The 22,234-nt window shown below is 42.5% G+C and overlaps 1 protein-coding gene across 5 annotated transcripts in view; it reads left to right on the top strand.

The window, feature by feature from the left end:
• Nucleotides 1–22,234, top strand: part of LOC141141169 (catechol O-methyltransferase-like) — a 134,223-nt gene that overhangs the window by 94,467 nt on the left and 17,522 nt on the right. For 4 of the 5 annotated variants that reach the window (XM_073628873.1, XM_073628887.1, XM_073628882.1 and 1 more), the window contains exons 2-3: nucleotides 18,407–18,686; nucleotides 20,622–20,815. In XM_073628873.1, the coding sequence (XP_073484974.1) occupies nucleotides 18,407–18,686; nucleotides 20,622–20,815 (474 nt within the window). Of the gene's footprint in view, nucleotides 1–15,481; nucleotides 15,588–18,406; nucleotides 18,687–20,621; nucleotides 20,816–22,234 lie in introns of those variants that run through there. The other variant, XM_073628877.1, reaches the window with a different exon arrangement.

The following is a 22,234-nucleotide window of genomic DNA, read 5'->3' as shown; positions in this document are numbered from 1 at the left end:
ATATTATAACAGTGTAGTCAACATTCCAATAGTTGTATCTAAAAAACATGCGAGGGTGCAGGTTCCTTTAAGTTCACTTTCTGGAGACGCACAGTTGCACATATGTGTGTAGAAGTTCACAGATGTCAGACCTAGGAGAGACCTCACCACCAACCCCCAAATCCCCCTCCACAGAGGGAGGGATGGCCTGAAAAAAGGGGTGGGGAGAGCATGAGGACACACTGGGGTTGGGAAAGAAGGAGCCCTGTAAAGTGTACACAGAAAAGTCCATGAAAGCAAATATTTATAGTATCCATTATATGTATGGTTATAGTTAAAAAAGATTATAGTACCTGTTGAGGATAAAAATGCTCTTGCACAGAGCAGATGAAAGGGGGAACATGGAACCAAAAGCTCTGAAAAAAGCAATTATATACTTATGTAAATTAATATTGTCATGGGGTGGGAAATTAAACTAAAATAAATAGAAAGTATATTTCAGACACTGGATAAATAACACTGATAAAACAGTGAGAGGTTCATTTTTATAGTTATATTATGAAGGTGATATATATATCACCAATACGAAGTTCATTTTTATCTTTTTTTTATATGGGGAAGGTGGTATATATATAGATTGTAATTTTTAGAAACAGAAAGTTACTATGTCCATAGTGGTTTAGGCATGTGTCATAAACCTAGGTTGAAGACAAGAGCTAAGGCTATTGAAAAAGGAAAGATCAAAGTTTTTATCTTTACAGCAAGAGCATGTTTTTCGTGACCGCTCGCCTCCACATCCAGCACAGCAGTGAGAGGGATGTGAGAGCAAGCGGCCACAGGTGAGTATAAGTAATCCTCCCTCCCCAATCAGCTGTTAGAAATACAGCTGATAATAAGGGGATGGGAGGAGCCCCCTGAGCAGTGCGCGCGTGCGCTGACTCAAGAGTCGTACGTCGAAGCCCGGCCACGCCCACTCCGCCCACCGGCACGCAGAGCTTCACCAGTGGACAGCGCATGTCCACTGGGTGAAGCAAGATGGAGGCCCAGCTCCGAAAAACGACGCTGAACGGAACCATACAGCGCCCCCAAAGATTCATTTGAATCAAGGCGGCTCTGCGTGCCAGACGGTTGCCAAAACATGCCCACACCCAGAGGGAGATTAAAGGCAAGGGAAAGGGAAAGCGAGAGAGACCCTCCCAGGCAAAAGGACATCCGAAGTACTTATTTGTGATTGACAGGGAGTCCCCAGGATGAACAGCAAAGGATTAGGTGTATGGTAAAAAAGATATAAAATATTAATGGAAAAGAGAGCCATGACAACCAAAACGAAAAATTACATATATTACAAACAAATTTGAGCATAGTAGGAGGAAGTAGGAGGAAGTATAATACATCCATAGAGGACAGTCCATACATTTTAAATGGTAATCTAAACATACACATAATGGGTACATGTGCACACAGTATAATTAACGAGGATGCATAGAAATTCTCCATTCGATAAGGATAACTCAGGATGGACCAGGCCATTGCAGCAGTGGTAGGTATAGAAGGTTCAAAGTTGCATAGAAATGTCCACATATAAACTAGAGCAGTAATATGCACTTCTGTATCATCCAATAAAGTTTAAGAAGAGATGTATGTATTACTGAATTTTTCTAGGTAGGCCGGTGTTCACAACAATATTTTAACCATAATGGATGTTATTACTTTTCCATTCTTCCAGAGGAAAAACCCTCGAGAAATTGCTTAAACCAAATGGCTTCGTTCAGGCCAGGTGGTTTTGTTGCTTTTAGCCTGTGGATGCAACGTGCCTCAAGCTGGAGGAGGGACTTATTCCAGTCCCCTCATCTGGAATTGTGGTGAATACGGTCCAAAATAAGAAATGTAATTTTTGGAAATCTGCCATTGTGTACGATTGTTGTATGTTGACCAAGCGGGAGATTTGGATCGCACACCTGCATGCTCCTGACATGCCTGTAGGCTCTTCTCCAGAACTCCAGCTTGGTCTTGCCGACATAAAAGCATGAACAGTCACATAGTAGCATATGTGCAAGAGCTAAAGGTCTCTGAGGACAACTTTGGGAATGCCCAGTTACAGTACCCTACTCTTGAAAAAGCCTGGAAAAATGTGAAAAAAAGAAAAAAAAAATTATATGAATATTGGTAATAAGCTCTGCCCACCGGCTCAGTGAGCAGAGGACCCCTTTCAAGGTTGTCATTTCTGCCCAGTGTTACAATTTGCTCCTTCAGATCTCTAATGCGAGCTTCCAGAAGGGCAACCTGCTCTTATCTGTTGCAGCGGTATGGATCCTGGAGCTGTTGCTCCATTGTTGTATACATGTGGCACATTGTGCACTGCACAAAACCTTCAGTCTTGCTAAACTCCATTTTCCCAGTTACAATAATATTATTACTAACGGGAAATTTCAGATGTTACTTACAGGTTTGAAGACTCCTGTTATAACCTCCTGTTTTAAACTCTGGTTTTTAACTCACCACTTAGTCCAGTTCCACTTGGTCAGAGTTCCAGCAAGCAAAAGGGTGGCAAGCTCAAGGATGAGTAGGCGCAGGAATGAGTTCTACAGAAAGTTATATAGGCCTCATGCACCTGTGACCAATTAACCAGTCACCTTAAAGGGGTTGTAAAGTTATTTTTTTTTTTTTTTTTAAATAACAAACATGTTATACTTACCTTCACTGTGCAGCTCGTTCTGCACAGAGTGGCCCCGAACCTGGTCTTCTGGGGTCCCTCGGCGGCTGTTTCAGCTCCTCCCCGCAAGCATTTACCACCTTCATGCGAGCTCCCTCGCACGGTGGTGAGTGCTTGCGGGCGCGCTCCCGTGATACAGCCGGCGGCTATAGCCGCTCGCTGTATCACTCGGCCCCGCCCCCCGGCGCGCCGCATCATCGGATGTGATTGACAGCAGCGCGAGCCAATGGCTGCGCTGCTTTCAATCCATCCACTGCAGCCAATCAGCGACCAGGCTGAGCTGCAATGAAGCTGACGAGGACGAGGAGCGAAGATTCGAGGCGTCAGGTAAGTAAAACGGGGGGCCTGGGGGCGGCGGTACTGTCAAAAGTTTTTTCACCTTAATGCATAGAATGCATTAAGGTGAAAAAATTTTTACCTTTACAACCCCTTTAATTAGTAGTCTAAAGGAAGGAAAGTTAAAAAAAGGCTGTTTAAAAAGTGACAGAAAAGGTGTTAAAAAGCTGCAAGGAAAAACCCCAAAAAGAACCTAAAAATGCAAACACAGCAATCACCAGCAGTCAATAGCAAAACTTGTTTACACTCTCTCCACTCAAAGTTCCCACTGTTCAGCTTCCAACCAGCAAGTCTGGTTGGACTTGCACGCTTCGGTTTACCACCCTCAGACGTATGGTTTGGTAAAACGGTTTAACAAAACCTTCAGGAGTATGCTAAAGAAGGTGGTGGATACACATGGGAGAGACTAGAATTGTCTTCTCCTTATTTGTTGTTTGCAATTAGAGGTCCCACAGTCTTCCATGAGGTTTTCACCCTTTGAACATTTGTGTGGGAGGCATCCCAGAGGGCTGCTAGACAATGCGAAAGAAACCTGGGAGACTGAAACTACTCCCTACTGGAGTGTCATAGAGCATGTCTCAGCCACGTAGGACAGAATTACCTTGGTAATGCCCCTGGTCCAAGAACACATACAAGAAACACAGAGTTGTGAGTACAATAGCTTGGCAAAGGTTTGAACTTTTCTCCCAGTGGAATGTGTACTCTTTTTAGTCCTCGCGGTGGAAAATAAGTTCCTCGCTAAGTGGCAAGGACCCTATATAACTCCTAGCCCTGGGTAATAAGACCCAGGGCTAGGAGTTATATACCCAGGTTTAGATACCCAAGTCCATGTCTGAATCACAACAGAAAGAGGTGAGAGGGTATCTACAGCAAAATAAAGATTTCTTCTCAGAGTTGCCAGGCTGCACAAATATAATTAAACATGACATTGTCACCAACCCCAAGGTTTAAGTAGGGCTTAAGCCATATGGAATTCCAGAAGCCCGCTGACAGGCTGTAGCCGAAGAAGTACTGAGGATGTTAGACCTTGTGATTTTAGAGAGGTCTTAACCTCCCTGGCGGTATGATTATTTCAGATTTTAGGTGCTGTAAGCTGTACAATTATTTTGCATGGAAATTTGGCAATTTATATTGCAGGCCTGTAATTCTTAGGAATAATACACTCAAATCTGTCCAAACGGGAGTCTAGTAGACATCCCGGGTATCATAAAGTTTGAAACACAAAATCATAAATTATAATATAATAAATAACTATAAATAATTATAACAAATAATAATATAATAAAAATTATTCAGTAATGTAATCAAATCAAAAACACAGAAATTTGCTCAGTTGCAGAATTGTCACTGTCATTACTTTCAGTGTTTGATGCCGAATTTCCCCACAAATCACTATCGCTCAATTCTGCGCGTGATTCTAATTTATTATCGCCGTTTTCTTGCTGGTCTAAAACCATTTTTGACGTAAAAGGGACACTTTTTGGTTGCTATGGACAATCTCCAGTTTCCAGGCAGAAAGAACAGTATCTATAATATAAAAGTGCATGCAGGGCACTGGACAAACCACTAGAGACAAGGGGATGTGTAATTATTTTACACAGTATTGTAATCTGTAAGATTACAGTATACTGTATGTGTTAGGTACCTGGTAGTTGAGCCCGACTGGTGGAAGGAGACCTCTCTTAAGCACTGGTTCAGAAGCCACTGGAGTGGGGACAGTAGTCTACTGAGCACAGTGGGTAGGAGTGCCTGATGCGGTTTCTTGCGATGGCCAGCGCAGGAGCTGATGAGACTTCCTTCAGGGAGGCTGTATAGCGGATGCAGGTAGGCAGAAGCGGATCCGTTAGCAGGCAGGAGAAGGATGTTGCAGCAGCAGAACCTGGAGCTGGAAGAGCAGGTGGTGGGCAGCGTCACAGGACACAAGCAAAGCAGAATCAAACAGTCCGTGTCAGCAGGAGATCAGGCAGGTATATGGCAGAAGGGATGATCACAGAATAGTCAGGCAGGCAGGTAATCGGCAACAGGTAACAGGATACAGCAAGGTCAGGCAGGCCGGGTCGGGTAGGAGATAGCAGAGTAGTCAGACGGAGCCGGGTCAATTCACGATAGTAACAACAGGCAGATTACAGAACTCAGGTGCAGAGCTGCAGACGAACAGCACCTGATGGGAGTAACTGACATCTATTTAAAGGGACTTTGGCGCCAAACAGCGCTAGCGCGAACGGGCGCGCGAACGGGCGCGCGCGGAAGCGCACCAGCGCCCCCCAGTGGGGAATTTGGCTGAATTGCTCTGGAAAAGCCTCTCGTGCACCTGCGTGCACGTATGTTAGCCCGATGACCACCAACACGTCCCTGACAGTATGTATTGTGTGTTTTTAATTTTTTGAATTTGGCGCCAAACTCTGTCCCCGTGCGTTGCAACGCTTGCAGGTAACGGAGCTCAGCACTCAGCACTGTGAATCGAGCGAGATGACAGCTCGCAGACACAGCAGGGTGACAGGAGACAAGGTAAGTTACTTTGCCTGGATACTGTGATGCGATCCCGAGTCTGGATCGGGGGTTACTGCTTTTGGTACTAAAATTCCACCCCGAGCCCAACTCAGGAATACCGCCAGGGAGGTTAAAGTGAATGATGTAGTCCTATAATCTTGGTTCACAAACCAGATGGTTCCTTAAGATTTTGTAACATCCAGAAACTGAATGACCTGGTAATGTTTGACACCCCATGCCCCAGGTTGATGAACTATGTGAGAGGTTGGGTCCTGCCAGGTATATAACCACACTAGAGGATATTGGCAGGTGGTCCGGACAGACAAAAGCTAAAGAAAAGACAGCCATTGCAACCCCAGAGGGCTTGTGGCAGTATGTTTGGATGCCCTTTGGGCTGAATGGGGCTCCCACTACATTCAAGTGGATGATGGATGAAATTCTCAGCCCACATCAAAGCTATTCAGTGGCCTATCTAGATGATGTGGTTATTTGGAGCTCAGACTGGAAAATTCACCTACCTAAAGTGCAGACTGTCCTGAATTCCATTAGAAAAGTAGGCTTAACAGCAAACCCAAAGAAGTGTGCCATAGGGTTGGAAGAGGCCTGGTATCTAGGTTACACTATTAGGAGGTGGTCTAATCAAACCCCAAATCCATAAGGTAGAAGTCATCAGAAACTGGCCCCCTCCTGCCACAAAGAAACAAGTGAGAACCTTCTTGGGCATGGTTGGGTATTATCATAGGTTCATCCAAAAATTTGCCACGATGGCAGCACCCTTAACTGGCCTTAACTTTGTAGCAGTTAAGTGGAATCTCAAGGCTGAAGAAACTTTTCAAAGTCTGAAGCAGGCTCTGTGTAGACAGCCAGTGCTATTAGCTCCAGATTTCAATAGGACTAGGAACTACTGTGTTATCCCAAGTGATAGGTGGAGAGGAACACCCGGTGGTCTATTTGATTTGAAAGCTGACCCCTGCAGAAAGGAATTATAGTATTGTGTAGCAAGATTGTTTGGCCATTAAATGGGCCTTAGAGGCTCTACATTACTATTTGCTGAGCGGCTGCTCCAACTTATAACAGACCACACCCCCTGGCCCAGACTAAGGACTGCAATTCCAGGGTTACCCGCTGGTTCCTGGATCTCCAAGATTTTTCTTTTAAAGTGGAGCATCAGGTGGGTTGTAATCAGAAAAATGCAGAGGCCCTCTCTAGAGCTCATTGTTTGGTAGCTGATATTCAAACCCACAGGTTCAAACAGAGGGGGGGGGTATGTGACCAACAGCCCCTGTCAGTTGTGGATGGAGTGTATCTGCCATATAGAATTTTGTGGTTCATGAGATAAAAGGGTGAAAGGTCTGTAGTAGGATGCAGGGTGTTAAGCACTGGCCACACCTTGTTCCCCATCTGGGGTATAATTTGTCTTTTTCCTGGGTTACTCAGTTGTTGTTGTTGGGGCAAGGTCTAAAGCAGACCCAGTGTCTCACTACTAGCCAGGAGGCTAAATAATTTTTGCTGGTGTTTGTTTTGACTGCGACTACTACTCCTACGAGGGAACATCTTGTTTGGGTCTTATTTTGATGTAAAGCTGACCAATAAACACTGTCAGGAAGCCCTTAAACCTACTGGATGCTTTGATTACCTTTCTGCAAGGTCTCTGTTTAAAGAATCTGCTTAAAGAATAAGTTCACCTTTGGGAACGTGTTACATGTTCCATCTGTTTTTATTCCTGCAGCCACAGCCTGCTCTGCGGCATCTAGTGACAGCAAGGAGGGAAACTTCTCCCTCTGCTTGCTGTCACTATTTGTAAAAAAAAATGCCTTTTTTTGCGGGGCTTTGTCCATGTCATTCATTTACAGAATTCTGTGCATGGGAAACTACAAGAACTGACATCCTTTGCACCTGTCGGCTTGTAGTTCTCAATGAACTACCATGGCACTGTTGAGCTCTCTGGTAGTTAATTGTCTCTTCTGGTCAGTGTGTATCTGCCTGCCCGTATGAGGTACGAGCAGACAGATACCCTGATAAGTCTGCAGAAGCCCTGCATTGCACCCACGATCTGCTAATTGCAATGCTTTCAAGGCTACTAGTAAAAATAAATAAATACAAAAATGCACATTTGTTTACCTGCAAAAGAGATGTGCATCTTTTATTTTTGGTGGTGAACTTATCCTTTAAAGCTGAACTTCACAATATATGCATGTGCCTAGGGCAGCCTAAACTCTGACCATAGAGGTCAGAGACTCTATAAAAAAAAATACAATGTCAAATTGGCAAGACAATACAAGTCCAGTGTGGGGTAAATATATAAATAGTTCTAAATCAGTATCCATATTTAACAGCCCTCTAATGGGAACTGTATACAGTATTTAAACTTAACATGTTGTACTTCAAAGAGCTGCAGCAGATGCTATGGCAACAAGTATGACTGCATCAGGAGCTGTGATTCGGCAACAGGGATAACACTGTCAATTGATGTTTAATTTCATGTCTACTATTGTAGCTCTGGACAAAAAAAAATATGATATTGTAATCTTTAACTACCATTACCTTGCTCTAAACAGTGCAGTGTCTGCACTATGAAGGTAATATTCCCTTATATGGGAAAATTAACCAGACCTTTGTGCCTTTCCTAATCTGTGATACTTTCCTATTTACAATAGCTAGGTACTTCCAAAATGAAGTCCTTTCTTTTCCATGGAAACAGATTTTTTTCTGATTTATGTTTCATTAGCAGCAGCCATAATGTACTAAAGGGGATCAAGGCTTTTGTACGGATGTTACTATTCTAATCTTACTGGTCGGCACAATGTATATAGTACTTGGCTAAAAAGTAAGGTACAAACCCCCCCCCAAAAAACCAGAGCATCATTGTTGTGGTGCGATAATTTAAAGCCCAACTCCAGGAAACCTAATAATCAATCGTTGCAGTGGGGCTGCTCCTGCAAGGCAAGGGTTAACTGTTCATTTAAATCTAGAGAATGAAAAAATAGTTTTACTTACCTGATCCTCTGCTCCCATGGTAGACATTACTATCCCAAGTTCCAGCAGTGGACTGTTCTTCAGTATGTTAAAGTGACATTCCAGCTTATACCTAACTAGCCTTAAAACTGTTCCTTCCCCCCTCCTAACACCTATGCTAACTAGCTTGTATAAAAAAAGATGCATATACTTACATATGTTCAGGCCACTCCAGTCCGGTTCAGTGACCTCCTCTGTGTCAGCCAGCGGTGGCTGCAGGGCAGAGGAGGGAGCGCTGATAAAGGCTGGGCCATTGAAGCCTATGGGTGATTACATTGCTCTAAACTTGACTAGCCATTGTCGGATTGCTCTCTCTTCTCCCCTGCAGCCATTGTTGGATGACACAAGGAAGGAAATCACGTGACTGGACTGGTGCAGCCTAATGCCCTGTACACCTGATAGGATTTTACAATGGAAAATGTGTGATAGGACCTTGTTGTCGGAAATTCCGACCGTGTGTAGGCTCCATCACACATTTTCCATCGGAATTTCCGACACACAAAGTTTGAGAGCAGGATATAAAATTTTCCGACAACAAAATTCCGATCGTGTGTACACAAATCCGACGCACAAAGTGCCACGCATGCTCAGAATAAATTAAGAGACAAAAGCTATTGGCTACTGCCCCGTTTATAGTCCCGACGTACGTATTTTACGTCACCACGTTCAGAACGAACGGATTTTCCGACAACTTTGTGTGACCGTGTGTATGCAAGACAAGTTTAAGCCAACATCCGTCGGAAAAAATCGATGGATTTTGTTGTCGGAATGTCCGATCAATGTCCGACCGTGTGTACAGGGCATAAAAAGTAAGTATATACAATGGCTTGAAAAGGTATTCATACCCCTTGAAATGTTCCACATTTCGTCATGTTACAACCAAAAAGGTAAATGTATTTTATTGGGATTTTATGTGATAAACCAAGACAAAGTGGCACATAATTGTGAAGCGGAAGGAAAATAATAAATGGTTTTCAATTTTTTTTACAAATAAATATGTGAAAAGTGTGGTGTACATTTGTATTCATCCTCCCTGAGTCAGTACTTTGTAGAACCACCTTTTGTTGCAATTACAGCTGCAAGTCTTTTTTGGAATGTCTCTACCAGCTTTGCACATCTATAGAGTGAAATTTTTGCCCATTTTTCTTTGCAAAATAGCTAATATACATTTATGTTTTTGGTTGTAACATGACAAAATATGGAAAATTGTATGAATACTTTTTCAATTTACTGTACATCTTTCTTACACAGGTCAGCATAGGTGGTTAGAGGGGTGTAGTTGGAGGGGGGAGGGAAGGTTTAAAGGCTAGTTAGGTGTAAGCTGCAATTCCACTTTAAACTTGAACCACAGTGTACATACACTACTGTGCAAACGTTTTAGGCAGGCCTGAAAACATGATGTAAATTAACCACTTGCCGACCGCTGCATGCCGACATACGTCGGCACAATGGCAGCGGTGGGCAAATGGGCGTACCTGTACGTCCCCTTTAATTGGCGGGCAAGCGGGCGCGCACGCCCGCCACGTACAGTGTGACCATGCCTGCAGGTCGCGCGGACTTAATGTCTGTCGGTGTCCCACGATCGTGTCACGGAGCCGCAGAACGGGGATAAATGGAGATAAAAATTGCAGATCGCCGCCATTACTAATAAAAAAAAAATTAATTATAAAAATGCCATAAAACTATCCCCTATTTTGTAGACGCTATAACTTTTGCACAAACAAATCAATATATGCTTATTTTACCAAAAATATGTAGAAGATTACATATCGGCATAAACTGAGGAAAAATTTTGTTTTTTTATATATATTTTTTTTGTAGGGCTGTTACTGATTAAAATTTTCGTGTTCGATTAATCGATTTTTTTTTAATCGATTAATCAACTAATTTTGATTAATTATAACGCACATACAGATCCAACTACTTTTAGCTGATTTAGCACCGTTGTTATGACAACGTCCGAAGCCGGACATAGCAGGGCATGGCTAGGATGTCACACGTCATAAACTCAGCCTCACCATGCCCATAATCTCAGCCATACCGTGCCCATAATCGAAGCCTCATCATGCCCATAATCGCAGCCTTACCGTGCCCATAATGCAGTCTCACCGTGCCCATAATTTCAGACTTATCTGCCCAAAATCGCAGCCTCACCGTTCCCATAATGCAGTTTCACCGTGCCCATAATCGCAGCATCACCGTGCCCATAATGGCAGCCTCACCGTGCCCATAATGCTGTCTCACCATGCCCATAATCGCAGCCTCACCGTGCCCATAATGCTATCTTACCATGCCCATAATCGCAGCCTAGCTGTGCCTATAATGGCAGCCTCACCGTGCCCATAATGCAGTCTCACCGTGCCCATAATCGCAGCCTCTCTGTATTCAGTGCCTGTGCCTGGATTACACAGTCTGCGGGCATCTCCTGCTGTGTGTCTCGGAGCTGAGTGTGAAAACTTTGGCTGCGCTGTGAGAAAAGTCCCGCCCTCCTCCTAGATCAGCTCGTGTGCTAGACAGAACACTGCGTTTATCACACAAGCTGATCTAGGAGGAGGGCGGTACTTTTCTCACAGCGCGGCCAAAGTTTTCACACTCAGCTCGGAGACACACAGCGGGAGATGCCTGCAGACTGTGTATGACATAGTGGAGGAGGAGGGAGCGGAGCGCTGCGCTGCAGCCACAGCTTGGCCCAAAGCGGCCCCAGGGCAGGCAGCCTACCGATCAAAAAAATTTTGATCGATCAAAAAAAATGAACTATTAATCGCGGAATTAATTGTTAATTTCCGCAGCCCTAATTTTTTGGGGATATTTATTATAGCAAAAAGTAAAAAAATATTGCTTTTTTTTTCAAAATTGTCACTCTTTTTTTGTTTATAGCGCAAAAAATAAAAACCGCAGAGGTGATCAAATACCACCAAAAGAAAGCTCTATTAGTGGGGAAAAAAAAGACGTCAATTTTGTTTGGGTGCAACATCGCACGGCCGTGCAATTGTCAGTTAAAGCGACACAGTGCTGAATCGCAAAAAGTGCTCTGGTCAGGAAGGGGGTAAAATCTTCCGGGGCTCAAGCGGTTAGAGAATGCTTTCATAAAGAGAAGTGTTAACTGTTTATTTTTTATCAATGAACAAAATAAAAAGTAAATGAACAGAAGAGAAATCCAAATCAGATCAATATTTGGTGTGACCACCGTTTGCCTTCAAAACAAAATCAATTCTTCTAGGTATACTTGTACACAATTTTTGAAGGAACTCGGCAGGTAGGTTGTTCCAAACATTTTGGAAAACTAACCACAGATCTTCTGTGGATGTAGGCTGCCTCAAATCTTTCTGTCTCTTCAGGTAATCCCAGACAGACTCGATAATGTTGAGATCAGGGCCAAACCATCACTTCTTGGACTCCTTGTTCTTCTATGCTGAAGAAAGTTCTTAATGACATTGGCTGTATGTTTGAGGCCGATAACCTGCTGCAAAATATATTTGGGGCCAATCACACACCTCCCTGATGATATGGCATGATGGATAAGTATCTTCCTGTATTTCTCAGCATTGAGGACAACATTGATTCTGACCAAATCTCCAACTCCATTTGCAGAAATGCAGCCCCAAACTTGCAAGGAACCTCCACCATACTTCACTGTTACCTGCAGACACTCATTATTGTACCGATCTGGTGAACAAACTGCCTACTGCTACAGACAATATTTACAATTTTGACTCATCAGTCCAGAGCATCTGCTGCCATTTTTCTGCACGCCAGTTCCTCCAGACTGTAAATGAGTGTACATGGATCCAACTGGTTTCCACCAGTTCTGTGCTGATGGCACTGCTGGACATCTTCCGATGTTGAAGGGAAATCACCAAGATTTGTATTTCATGTGCTGCATTAAGATTATTGGCTGACCACTGCGTCTACAGTCCTCAATGTTGAAATGGGGGGTGACAGGCTAACCTAGGTTTTTTTTTGAAAAGACAGTGCCACATCCAATAGACAAGATACATATGAGAAAAGGTTCCCCTAGGCGGACTTTTAAGGCACTTAAAAATTACATGTATTGAAAGAGTATAACAAGGTATGTATCAATTAAAAATAAACGAAATTTTATTTAAAGACAAAATTTGTTAAAACATTGTATATATTAATGAGACATTAACATATTTATAAGATTCATTGCTAACACCAAAGGGTAGGTATATGAAGAAACTTTTCTCACACCCAACGCGTTTCGGGATATAAAGTGTTTAGTCCTTCTTCAGGGGTGTACAAGAAAGGATGTTTCCCTCGCGTTCCGCTGATGCGTATCGGCCAGCGTGATATACTGAGGCAAAATGGAATCCCTAATGGCAGTTGTAAATTGGTGAAATTGGTAGTATGGCAAGAAATAATAAGGAAGGCCAATGAGGTTGATAGCTTATTAGAGACAAGTTTAAGCAGACCGGCCACACATCCCAGCATCCAGCTATCCAGTGCTTAATGTTGTCCGTTTCTTTGAGCTTTTTCCAAATAACATAAACAGCACATCTTGAAATCCCAGTCTGCTTTGACATTTATGCCTGGAAGAGACCTTGCTGATGTGTCTCATTGCTGTGCTCAGTCTTGCCATGGTGTATGACCTGTGACATGACTTCAACAACCTCACCTTAGTAGTAGAGTTTAAATGTTTCTCAGTTTTAAGTCTCCTACACAGCTGTTTCTGTTTCAGTTATTGGCTGTGTTTCAGCCAACATATGAAATTGATGATCATTAGCACCTGCCTGGTGTAATTGAAAAATCATACACCTGACTCTAAGTGTAATGCCCTGTACACACGGTCGGACTTTCCGATGGAATATGTGCGATCGGAGCTTGTTGTCGGAAATTCCGACCGTGTGTGGGCTCCATCGGACTTTTTCCATCGGAATTTCTGACACACAAAGTTTGAGAGCAGGCTATAAAATTTTCCGACAACAAAATCGGTTTGCATAAATTCCGATCGTATGTGGACAATTCCGACGCACAAAGTGCCACGCATGTTCAGAATAAATTAAGAGAGGAAAGCTATTGGCTACTGCCCCGTTTATAGTCCCGATGTACGTGTTTTACGTCACCGCGTTCAGAACGATCGGATTTTCTGACAACTTTGTGTGACCGTGTGTATGCAAGACAAGTTTGAGCCAACATCCGTCGGAAAAAATCCATGGATTTTGATGTCGGAATGTCCAATCAATGTCCGATCGTGTGTACAGGGCATAAGAATTGATGCTGGTTTGAAGCCAAACGGCAGTTACACCAATGCTGATGTGATTTAGATTTTTCTTCTGTTCACTCACTTTACATTTTATAAATCGATAAAAATAAACAATTACAATATATATTTGTGAATGCATTCTTATTTCTATAGCATTCTTTCACGTGCCTAAAACTTTTGCACAGTACTGTATGTAATAAGCAAATGTATAATTTTACTGTCTGTACTAAGAAAACAGCTTTTTAAAGTGGTTGTAAATGCAATTCAACGCAGTAAAGTTATAAACCTTTCAGCATGCAGGTTCCCCCTGCAGCCCCCCAAATACATACCTGTACCTGATCTTGATCCAGCGATTTGCACGAAAGCAAAGGCTCTCTCAGCTCTCTCCCTTCTCATTAGCTCAGGTACAGCAGCGGCAGCCATTAGCTCATACTGCTGTCAACCAGTGGTGAGGGGCAAGACTGAGCCCCGTTCTGTGTGTCTTGTGGACACACAGAGCAGGGCTTGGAAGCGAGTGTGCACAAGTTCCCTCTTAGCAAGAAGCTAAGAGCTTTGGTTCCGTTGGCGGCATACAAATCCGCCGCAGAGCTCAGCAAGTCCCAGCCCCAACTTGGTGGAAATAGGGAATCTGCTCATGATTGGATACCCTGCTCAGTGCGTCAATACGCCTGAGCATGGAGCAGATTCCCTCTTTCCACCTAGTTGGGGCTGGGACTTGCTGGGCTCCACGGCAGATTTGTATGCCGCTGACGGAGCCAAAGCTTTTCGCCATTAGCCATTAGCTAATACATTTCATATCACGATAGCAATCATCACCATACATCACAGGCATAGGGTCATCCCATTATTAATGCATTCATTTCACATGGTTCCATCTTCATATCCTTGCAGAGCAGTGTGGACTGTTAAGCATACACCAGATTCACATGGTCGTGACATGGTCGCCTGGTCTTCACCTGGCTGCTATCTCTGGTCTGGATGGGATTCCTCACCTCAGCCCCGGGGGAGATCATCGTCCCTGTCCCCTGTCTTCCCTTGGACATAGGTTGTGCGTCACCATTGGGCCGCATTGTAAGTTACATACCTTTATTTTGAGAGATTGTTCTCCATTTAAAGGGTATCCTATATTTATAGATATCACTGATTTAATTTCAGAGTATTTTACTCCTGATGATTGGCATAAGCCATGAAACGTGCGTCGAGTATACATCGGACTAATGCCCAGACAAGTTTGGCTCACCATGAGCAATTGTTTATGTTCATTGCACTTTTATGAATGGATGAGTGTTTTTATGTAACTTTACCGCTAATTATGTTGTATCTTATTTTGTATAATAACTATATATTCATAGAAGTGTATCATAGTACATTGTGTCCTGTATCACAGATTGACACTTTTTATAAGGTGATTTGTAATTAATAAATCATTCTATGAATGTTATGAATAAGGTATCCGTTCAGTGACATGCCTCATACAAAGTCCCATTCCTTTCTCTTTTCTGCTGTTTAACACATTATTATGGTGATTTACATTACGTTGACATGCACTTATAAAAAATAATCTCTAGAAAGGCTAAGCACTTTTCGTACATGCAAACCTTTTTACAAGGCAAGTCATTTTCCTTCATGGTTTGTTTGCGGTTCAGCTTTCTTCACAACAGAATTGCTTCCAATACTTTAACCTTTGACCAGTTTAGGGCCACGTCAAACAGGAATTTTATTTCACAATCTGTACTGAGCATCATATGCCAGATCAGCAAGGGAGGCTTTGCATTACTTAGAAAGTACTGAATTCAGAGATGGCCAAGCAATGAACATTTTTAGAAGAAGGTAAACTGTGATAGCCACTATGTTTCTCTATGACAGTTTCATTTAAAGGAAACGTACGCTGATCAGCCATAACTTTATGACCACTGACAGGGTAAATGAATAACACTGATTAACTCATTAGAAGTCAGTGGAATATATTAGACAGCAAGTGAACATGGGCACATGCGTATGAGAACATGAGAACTAGACCATGGAGCAATGGAAGAAGGTGGCATGGTCTGATGTATCATCTTTTCTTGTATATCATATGGATGGCTGTGTGTGTGCGCTGCTTATCTGGGGAAGCCACCAAGATGCGGTATGGGAAGAAGCAAGCCGGCGGAGGCAATGTAATGTTTTGGGCAAGGCTCTGCTGGAAACCCTTGGGTTTTGCTATTAATGTGAATGCTACTTTGACATGTACCAAATATTATTGATGACCAAGTACAGTCCCTTATGGAAACGGTATTCCTTGATGGCAGTGGCCTCATTTAGCATAATAATATGACCTTCTGCACTGCAAGAATGGTTTGAGCAATACAACAATGAGTTTGAAGTGTTGACTTGGCCTCGGAATTCTCCAGATCTCAAACCACTCAAGCATCTGTGGGATGTGCTGGAGACACAAGTGCAATTCATGTAGGTCCCACCTAGAAACTTACAGGACGTAAAGAATCTGCTACTAATGGCTTAGTGTCAGATACCAAAGGATACTTTCAGAGGTCTACAGTGGAACCTCGGATTACGAACATAATCCGTTCCAGGAGTATGCTCATAATCCAAAGTAGTCGCATATCAAAGCGAGTTTTCCCAATGAAGTCAATGGAAACGAAAATAATTAGTTCCGCGTTGACTTCAATGGGATGCAATACTGCATGCGGCCAGAGGCAGGGGGCGCTGGAGAGCCTCGGAAACGCCAAAAAGGCCCGAGCACACTTCGGCTGACCTCGGCAAACCTCGGAAAGACTCCGTTCAAGAGCCTTTCCGAGGTTTGCCGCGGTCAGCTGAAATGTCCTCGGGCCTTTCCGTGCATTTCCGAGCGGCGACAATCGGCTCCGGCGCCTCCCACCTCAGGCCAAAAGCGCATTCCAAACCACTTTGGCCTGAATCCTGCTCGTTTTGTGAAACAACACTCGCAAACCGAGTTGGGATTTTTAGAAATACAGTGCTCATATTGTGAAACGCTCGTTAACCACGTTACTTGCAATCCGAGGTTCCACTGTAGTTGCATTTATTTATTCACAGCAAAAGGGGCTGTTTTGGTGGCAAAAGGAAAACCTAATCAATATTAGTTGGGTGGTCATAAAGTTATGTCTGTTTAGTATATATTTTTTTTATTTATTCAGTGAATGCATATTGTCAGTTGTTATTGCTTACTATGGACTTTATACAGTTTGCCCTTTTTGGACAGAAACAACTTAAAGGTCCAAATTATGGCAATAGATCACTTACAGATAGCGAGAATGATTTATTTACACCTGGCTAAAAGGAGACAGTAATCTTTATTATAATACAATATAACAAAAATTACAAAAACATATGTATACCGTATATATACACAGTATATGGCCATTCCATTTAGGAAAAAAATATAAGTTCACTATGTGGATGTGGGTCCAGTACTTTATTTTAGGTCTATTACAGTATCATTAAACAGTATCGCTAAACAGTGAGGTGTTAATTGCCATATTTCATTAACATAAATCATATATATCATGCCACTGTGTTATTTTTCTTTTAAATCCTCTAAGTACCTTATTTCTGGATCATTGTTGTGTGATCATGATCTTTCCCCATTTCCCTGCATCTGCAGTGAAAGATCCTTGGGAGGGGCTTATATTACTCTGCTGATGAAAGCTCTCTACAGTGTGAGTCTGTTTTGGCACATCCCTGATTGGTGCTGTGGCGGTCACAATTTTCAGAAGAGGAATTCAAATTAAATTATAAATATCAAAAAAACAGTTTTACAGCTCCCTATAAATTTTTATTGAACATGAAATGTGTATGTATTGTGAATTAATGTGGTGTAGGTCAAAATTGGTTGACACTAGCTTTCATTTTGTTCAGTTGGCTTCTTCATCCAAGGCTATTTTTTTACTCTACAAGTTAAATTGCCTACCTACTCACAGTCTTCTTTGGAATGTACACATAACTCAGTTTACATTCTGGCATTCTCAATTTAGCATTCTGCTTCAAGTATAAGTATAGCCAAAACTTTCCTTTTTTGCAGAGCAGGAAAGGACAGGCAGCCCTCTCAGATTTCTATTGCTGTCTATGACCCTGCTGGGGAGATTCACCCTCTCCATTGTCACCAGAACTGAAACTAAAGGAAATTCAAAAATGTAACCACTGTTGTGGTGCTGGTGGGGGGATCTTTCCTTAGGGACACTTCTTCTTGTGACAAGTATCTAAGAGGTTCTTTGCATTTACTTTTGAATGACTTCCTGTTGTGTCTTTTGAACAAGTAAAGTAATGCTAGGACCTTGAAAAAGGGGACATACTCCAAAAGCTTGTCCTGAAAAACTGTGTATGTTAGTGCAAATAAAAAAAGTATCACGCGCAGCACTCAATTGTTTCTGGGACAAGTAAAGGGAAATCTTCCCAATGGGACATAGATAGCAATATAGTAACTGGCAAGGGTTTTAACCATTTACAACTTTTTCAAATTATTTGGCTACAAATAAACTCAAAGTAGCAGTAAACCCCCGGTGTTTTCTTTCTCATGTCCATGCAGCATAATGACAAAGCACTTAGTGTGAGCGAGCCCCAATGCTGTTTTTGATTGCTGAATAGCTGTTTGACTGCAATTAAAAATAATAATATTATTTCTTCTTATGCAGATGCTGGACCTGAGCACAGTTTTGCTTCTGGCAGCAGGTGCTCTGTTCGTTTTCACCTTGTATATTGTTCTGCATGATCAACGGCGTGCATATGCCAAAATTGTCTATTATGAAATTACAATTAGAATCAAGGATCTCTTGATAAATCAGACAAAGGAAAAGCGAGTCTTGCAGTTTGTGCTCGAGAATGCAGTGCGTGGAGACCCCCAAAGCGTGGTGGATCATATTGACAAGTACTGCAATCAGATGGAATGGGCCATGAATGTGGGAGATCAGAAAGGTAATTCTTCTATCTTTACATATATTATATAACTTTACCTTAAAAATGTACATTTCATATGCTATAAGATATTTCATTTTTACGAAGAATTCTTAAAGGCACGTGGAACTTTATATCTAATTGTGCATGGAGCAAATCAAGGGACTGTGCATACAAGAATGTATCTGTAGGCTGAACTCTGGTTTGGAGGGAGTAGGGTTAGGTTAGAAGCTCCATGGTTTTATTGTCATCCTCTCTATTTTTCCTCATGATGATTCTCATGTGAACAGAGAGGGATGTGAGATCCTAAATTTACACTGAAATTATAGGTGAGGGGACATCTTCCGACAGGAACACTTGTTTTGGTGAAAACTGTCTAAAAACAATTTCCCAACATGCACAGAAAGTAGAAATAAACCTTGTGGATATTAGCCGTTCTGTACTGTGTCTAAAAATAATATAGCTATGGATAGAGAATGTTCTTATGCAGAGCTACTGTTGCATAGCAGAGTTTATACATTCTGCTTACTCTTAAACAAAAACCACAAGTGTAATAAGGTCCTTCTAAGAATGCTTACAGACATGTAAGTAAAAGGTTTCCTAGTACTGTCCATGCACTGCAGTCCTAAACCATGACCAGGAACCGGAAGAACCTTCTTCACAGAACAGAATGTTTGTTTGGTTAGTCTTTCCCTGCCTATGACTCAACCCTACTTCAAAATATAAAGTATATAATAGGTTTTCTGACCAGTTTTAGAGAGAGGTGGTTGTACCACATTGCTGCCATTTAGGAGAAGTCTTTCAATACATTGATTTTTCAAGTAAATACAAGACTTCCTCTCATTGACTGAGATGGAGATCATGATGTCATCTGCCGTCTGTCCAACTTGGCGGATCAGAGGAAGCTTTGTATTCATTGAAAAAATACAAGGCTTCTCCTTAATGGTAGAGATGAGATAAACAACAGATACATTGTAATTTGTTGCTCCCGAGAGACTCAGCTAGTACAATGCGTCAGTTTTTGTTGTCATTTTAATACCCACTGACACAGGAACATGTGTTTCTGATGATTAGTACTGAAAAAGCTGCTAACTGCAGCTCTAAAACACAGATCTGATTCTCATCTGTCAAACAGCAACTCCTATGTCTACACATATAGACATCTTCTTAGTGGAGGACTCCAGGACGTAATGGGCAGAACCAAGGTACTTAACAGGTTAAATTATACTTTTATTTACACAAGTTTGTAAAAGAAATTTTCTTACTACTGGCCCAACACAGTAATGGTCCCATTGGCCAATAGAATGGATTATGAAGAGGGATATTTATATACCAAAGTGTGCTCTCTGGGGATGAGGCATTGGAGTTGCTGACATGCAGGCACCTGGAGTTATATATTGCCAAAACAGAATTGTACATTTCCTCCCTTTTCAGGTTGGCTTTAAAAGGCACTAAACTGTATTATTCTCCAAAAATAACCCATACACATCCACTACTTAATGCTCTTTAGTCTGTTTTCCCTGAAATTGTTTCTTACTGTGTTTTTATGCCTTTTTGTAATGCCCTCCACGAGCTCCAGAATTTCTGTTTTCCCCCTTACTTCTCTTTATTTGGAACAAGCCCTGCACATTGCTTGCCACCATGTACACTGCTCTCTGCACACTTCAAACCCCATAGTCCATAGTCTATCTCAGGATCAAGCAAGAGAGGGTGGCTATGTTTGTGCATACAACGCTACAAATGTAGCCACCATCCAACAGGAAGTTGGATCACTGCAGCAAAAAGAAAGGAATTTGTTGAGGCTAAGAGTAATGGAAGGTACTCCTTTGAGTTAAGAATGCTTACTTTAATAGAATTATTTTTTTAAGCCAGAGTTTTATATTTTATATTTTTAAATATGTTATGCCAGTTTACTTTTAACCATCTTATATATCATGTTTTGTGTATGTGTTACAGGCCTGATCTTGGACAATGTAGTGAAAGAGACCAACCCAAACACATTACTTGAACTGGGCACATACTGTGGATACTCAACAATCCGAATAGCACGACTCTTAAAGCCTGGAGCTTGTTTTTTTACTGTAGAGTTTAACCCCGCATATGCTGCAGTAGCCAAACAGATAATTGAATTTGCTGGACTTAAAGACAAGGTATTTTTTACCACAACCTTCTAGATATAGTAGCTTGTTAACTGTTAAAGTATTTGATAACCCCAGTTATGAAATCTGAACAGAGCAAATATATCTGTAGTGCTTAGTTGTCTCTCTCCAAAGCATTAAGTGTCATACCTCTATTATCAGCATGAGTCACTTCTGTCAGAAACCATAAACCAGACCAAGACAGAAGTACAGTTAAATCACACTTGTTTATTAATAAAAAGGTAAATAGAGTAAGCGTAGTCAAAACATAGCCAGAGTTCAGTAACCGGATCGGGTAGTCAGCCAAGCCAGAGTTCAGTAACCAGATCGGGTAATCAGCCAGGCCAGAAGTCAGGGGGCCAAGTGGAGGAACAGCAAGCAGGATAAGGAGCCAGAAAGGATGTCAGCAAGCCAGTCTTTAAACAGGAACGCAGGAGATGGTTTCTTGTGATGTGACCAAGGCGAAGGCAGGAAAGAAGTGAGCTGGACATCTTTAAGTAGGCAGGACTGACGAGCAGATCCACAACAGCTGGTTAACTGTGGAGAGAGAAGAGAACTGGCAATTAGCTGAGCGGCCAGCGCAGAGAAGGAGGGGCTGAACCAGCCCTGACAGTACCCCCTCCTCAACGACCCCTCCCCCTCGGAGGACCACCGGGCTTGAGGGAAAACCATCTATGGAAATCATGGAGGAGGGCAGGGGTATGTACGTCCGAGGATGAGACCCAGAAGCGTTCCTCCGGACCGTACCCCTTCCAATGCACCAGGTACTGTATGCGCCCACGGAACCTACGGGAGTCAACAATGGATTGTACCTCATACTCCTCATGGTTCACAACCTGCATAGGGTGAGGACATGGCACCGAGGTGATAAAGCGGTTGCAGACCAACAGTTTCAATAAGGAGACATGAAACACATTTGAGATGCACACATACTAGGAGGAAGGTCCAATGCGTAAGCCACTAGGTTAATCCTGTGAAGGATGTGGAAAGGCCCAATAAACTGAGGTGCGAACTTCAGTGAGGGAACACGAAGTCGGAGGTTGCGAGATGACAGCCAGACCCTGTCCCCAACCTGGTAGGAAGGCGCAGGCAGGTGTCTGCATTCAGCATGGAGTCTGTACCTATCATTAGCATGACGCAAAGCCTCCTGGACTTGTGCCCAAGTGGAACGAAGACCACGGATATGCTCATCTAGCGCAGGAATACTCTGCGGAACAAACGAGTCTGGCAACATGGAAGGTTGGAAACCATAATTCGCTATAAATGGGGACAATCGGGAAGCTGAATTTGAGGCACTGTTGTAAACAAACTCTGGCCAGCAGCCTTGGGAGAATGGTAAGTCTGAAACACGGCAGTACGGAGACACTCTGGGACAAAGCAGCAGTCACAAGGTTTCTCAGGAGGAGCATTGACCTAAGCAGCAAGAATTTT

The sequence above is a fragment of the Aquarana catesbeiana genome, linkage group LG01, assembly GCF_042186555.1.
Source record: "Aquarana catesbeiana isolate 2022-GZ linkage group LG01, ASM4218655v1, whole genome shotgun sequence".
Taxonomy (NCBI): domain Eukaryota; kingdom Metazoa; phylum Chordata; class Amphibia; order Anura; family Ranidae; genus Aquarana; species Aquarana catesbeiana.
This window is presented reverse-complemented; position numbering and strand designations above follow the sequence as displayed.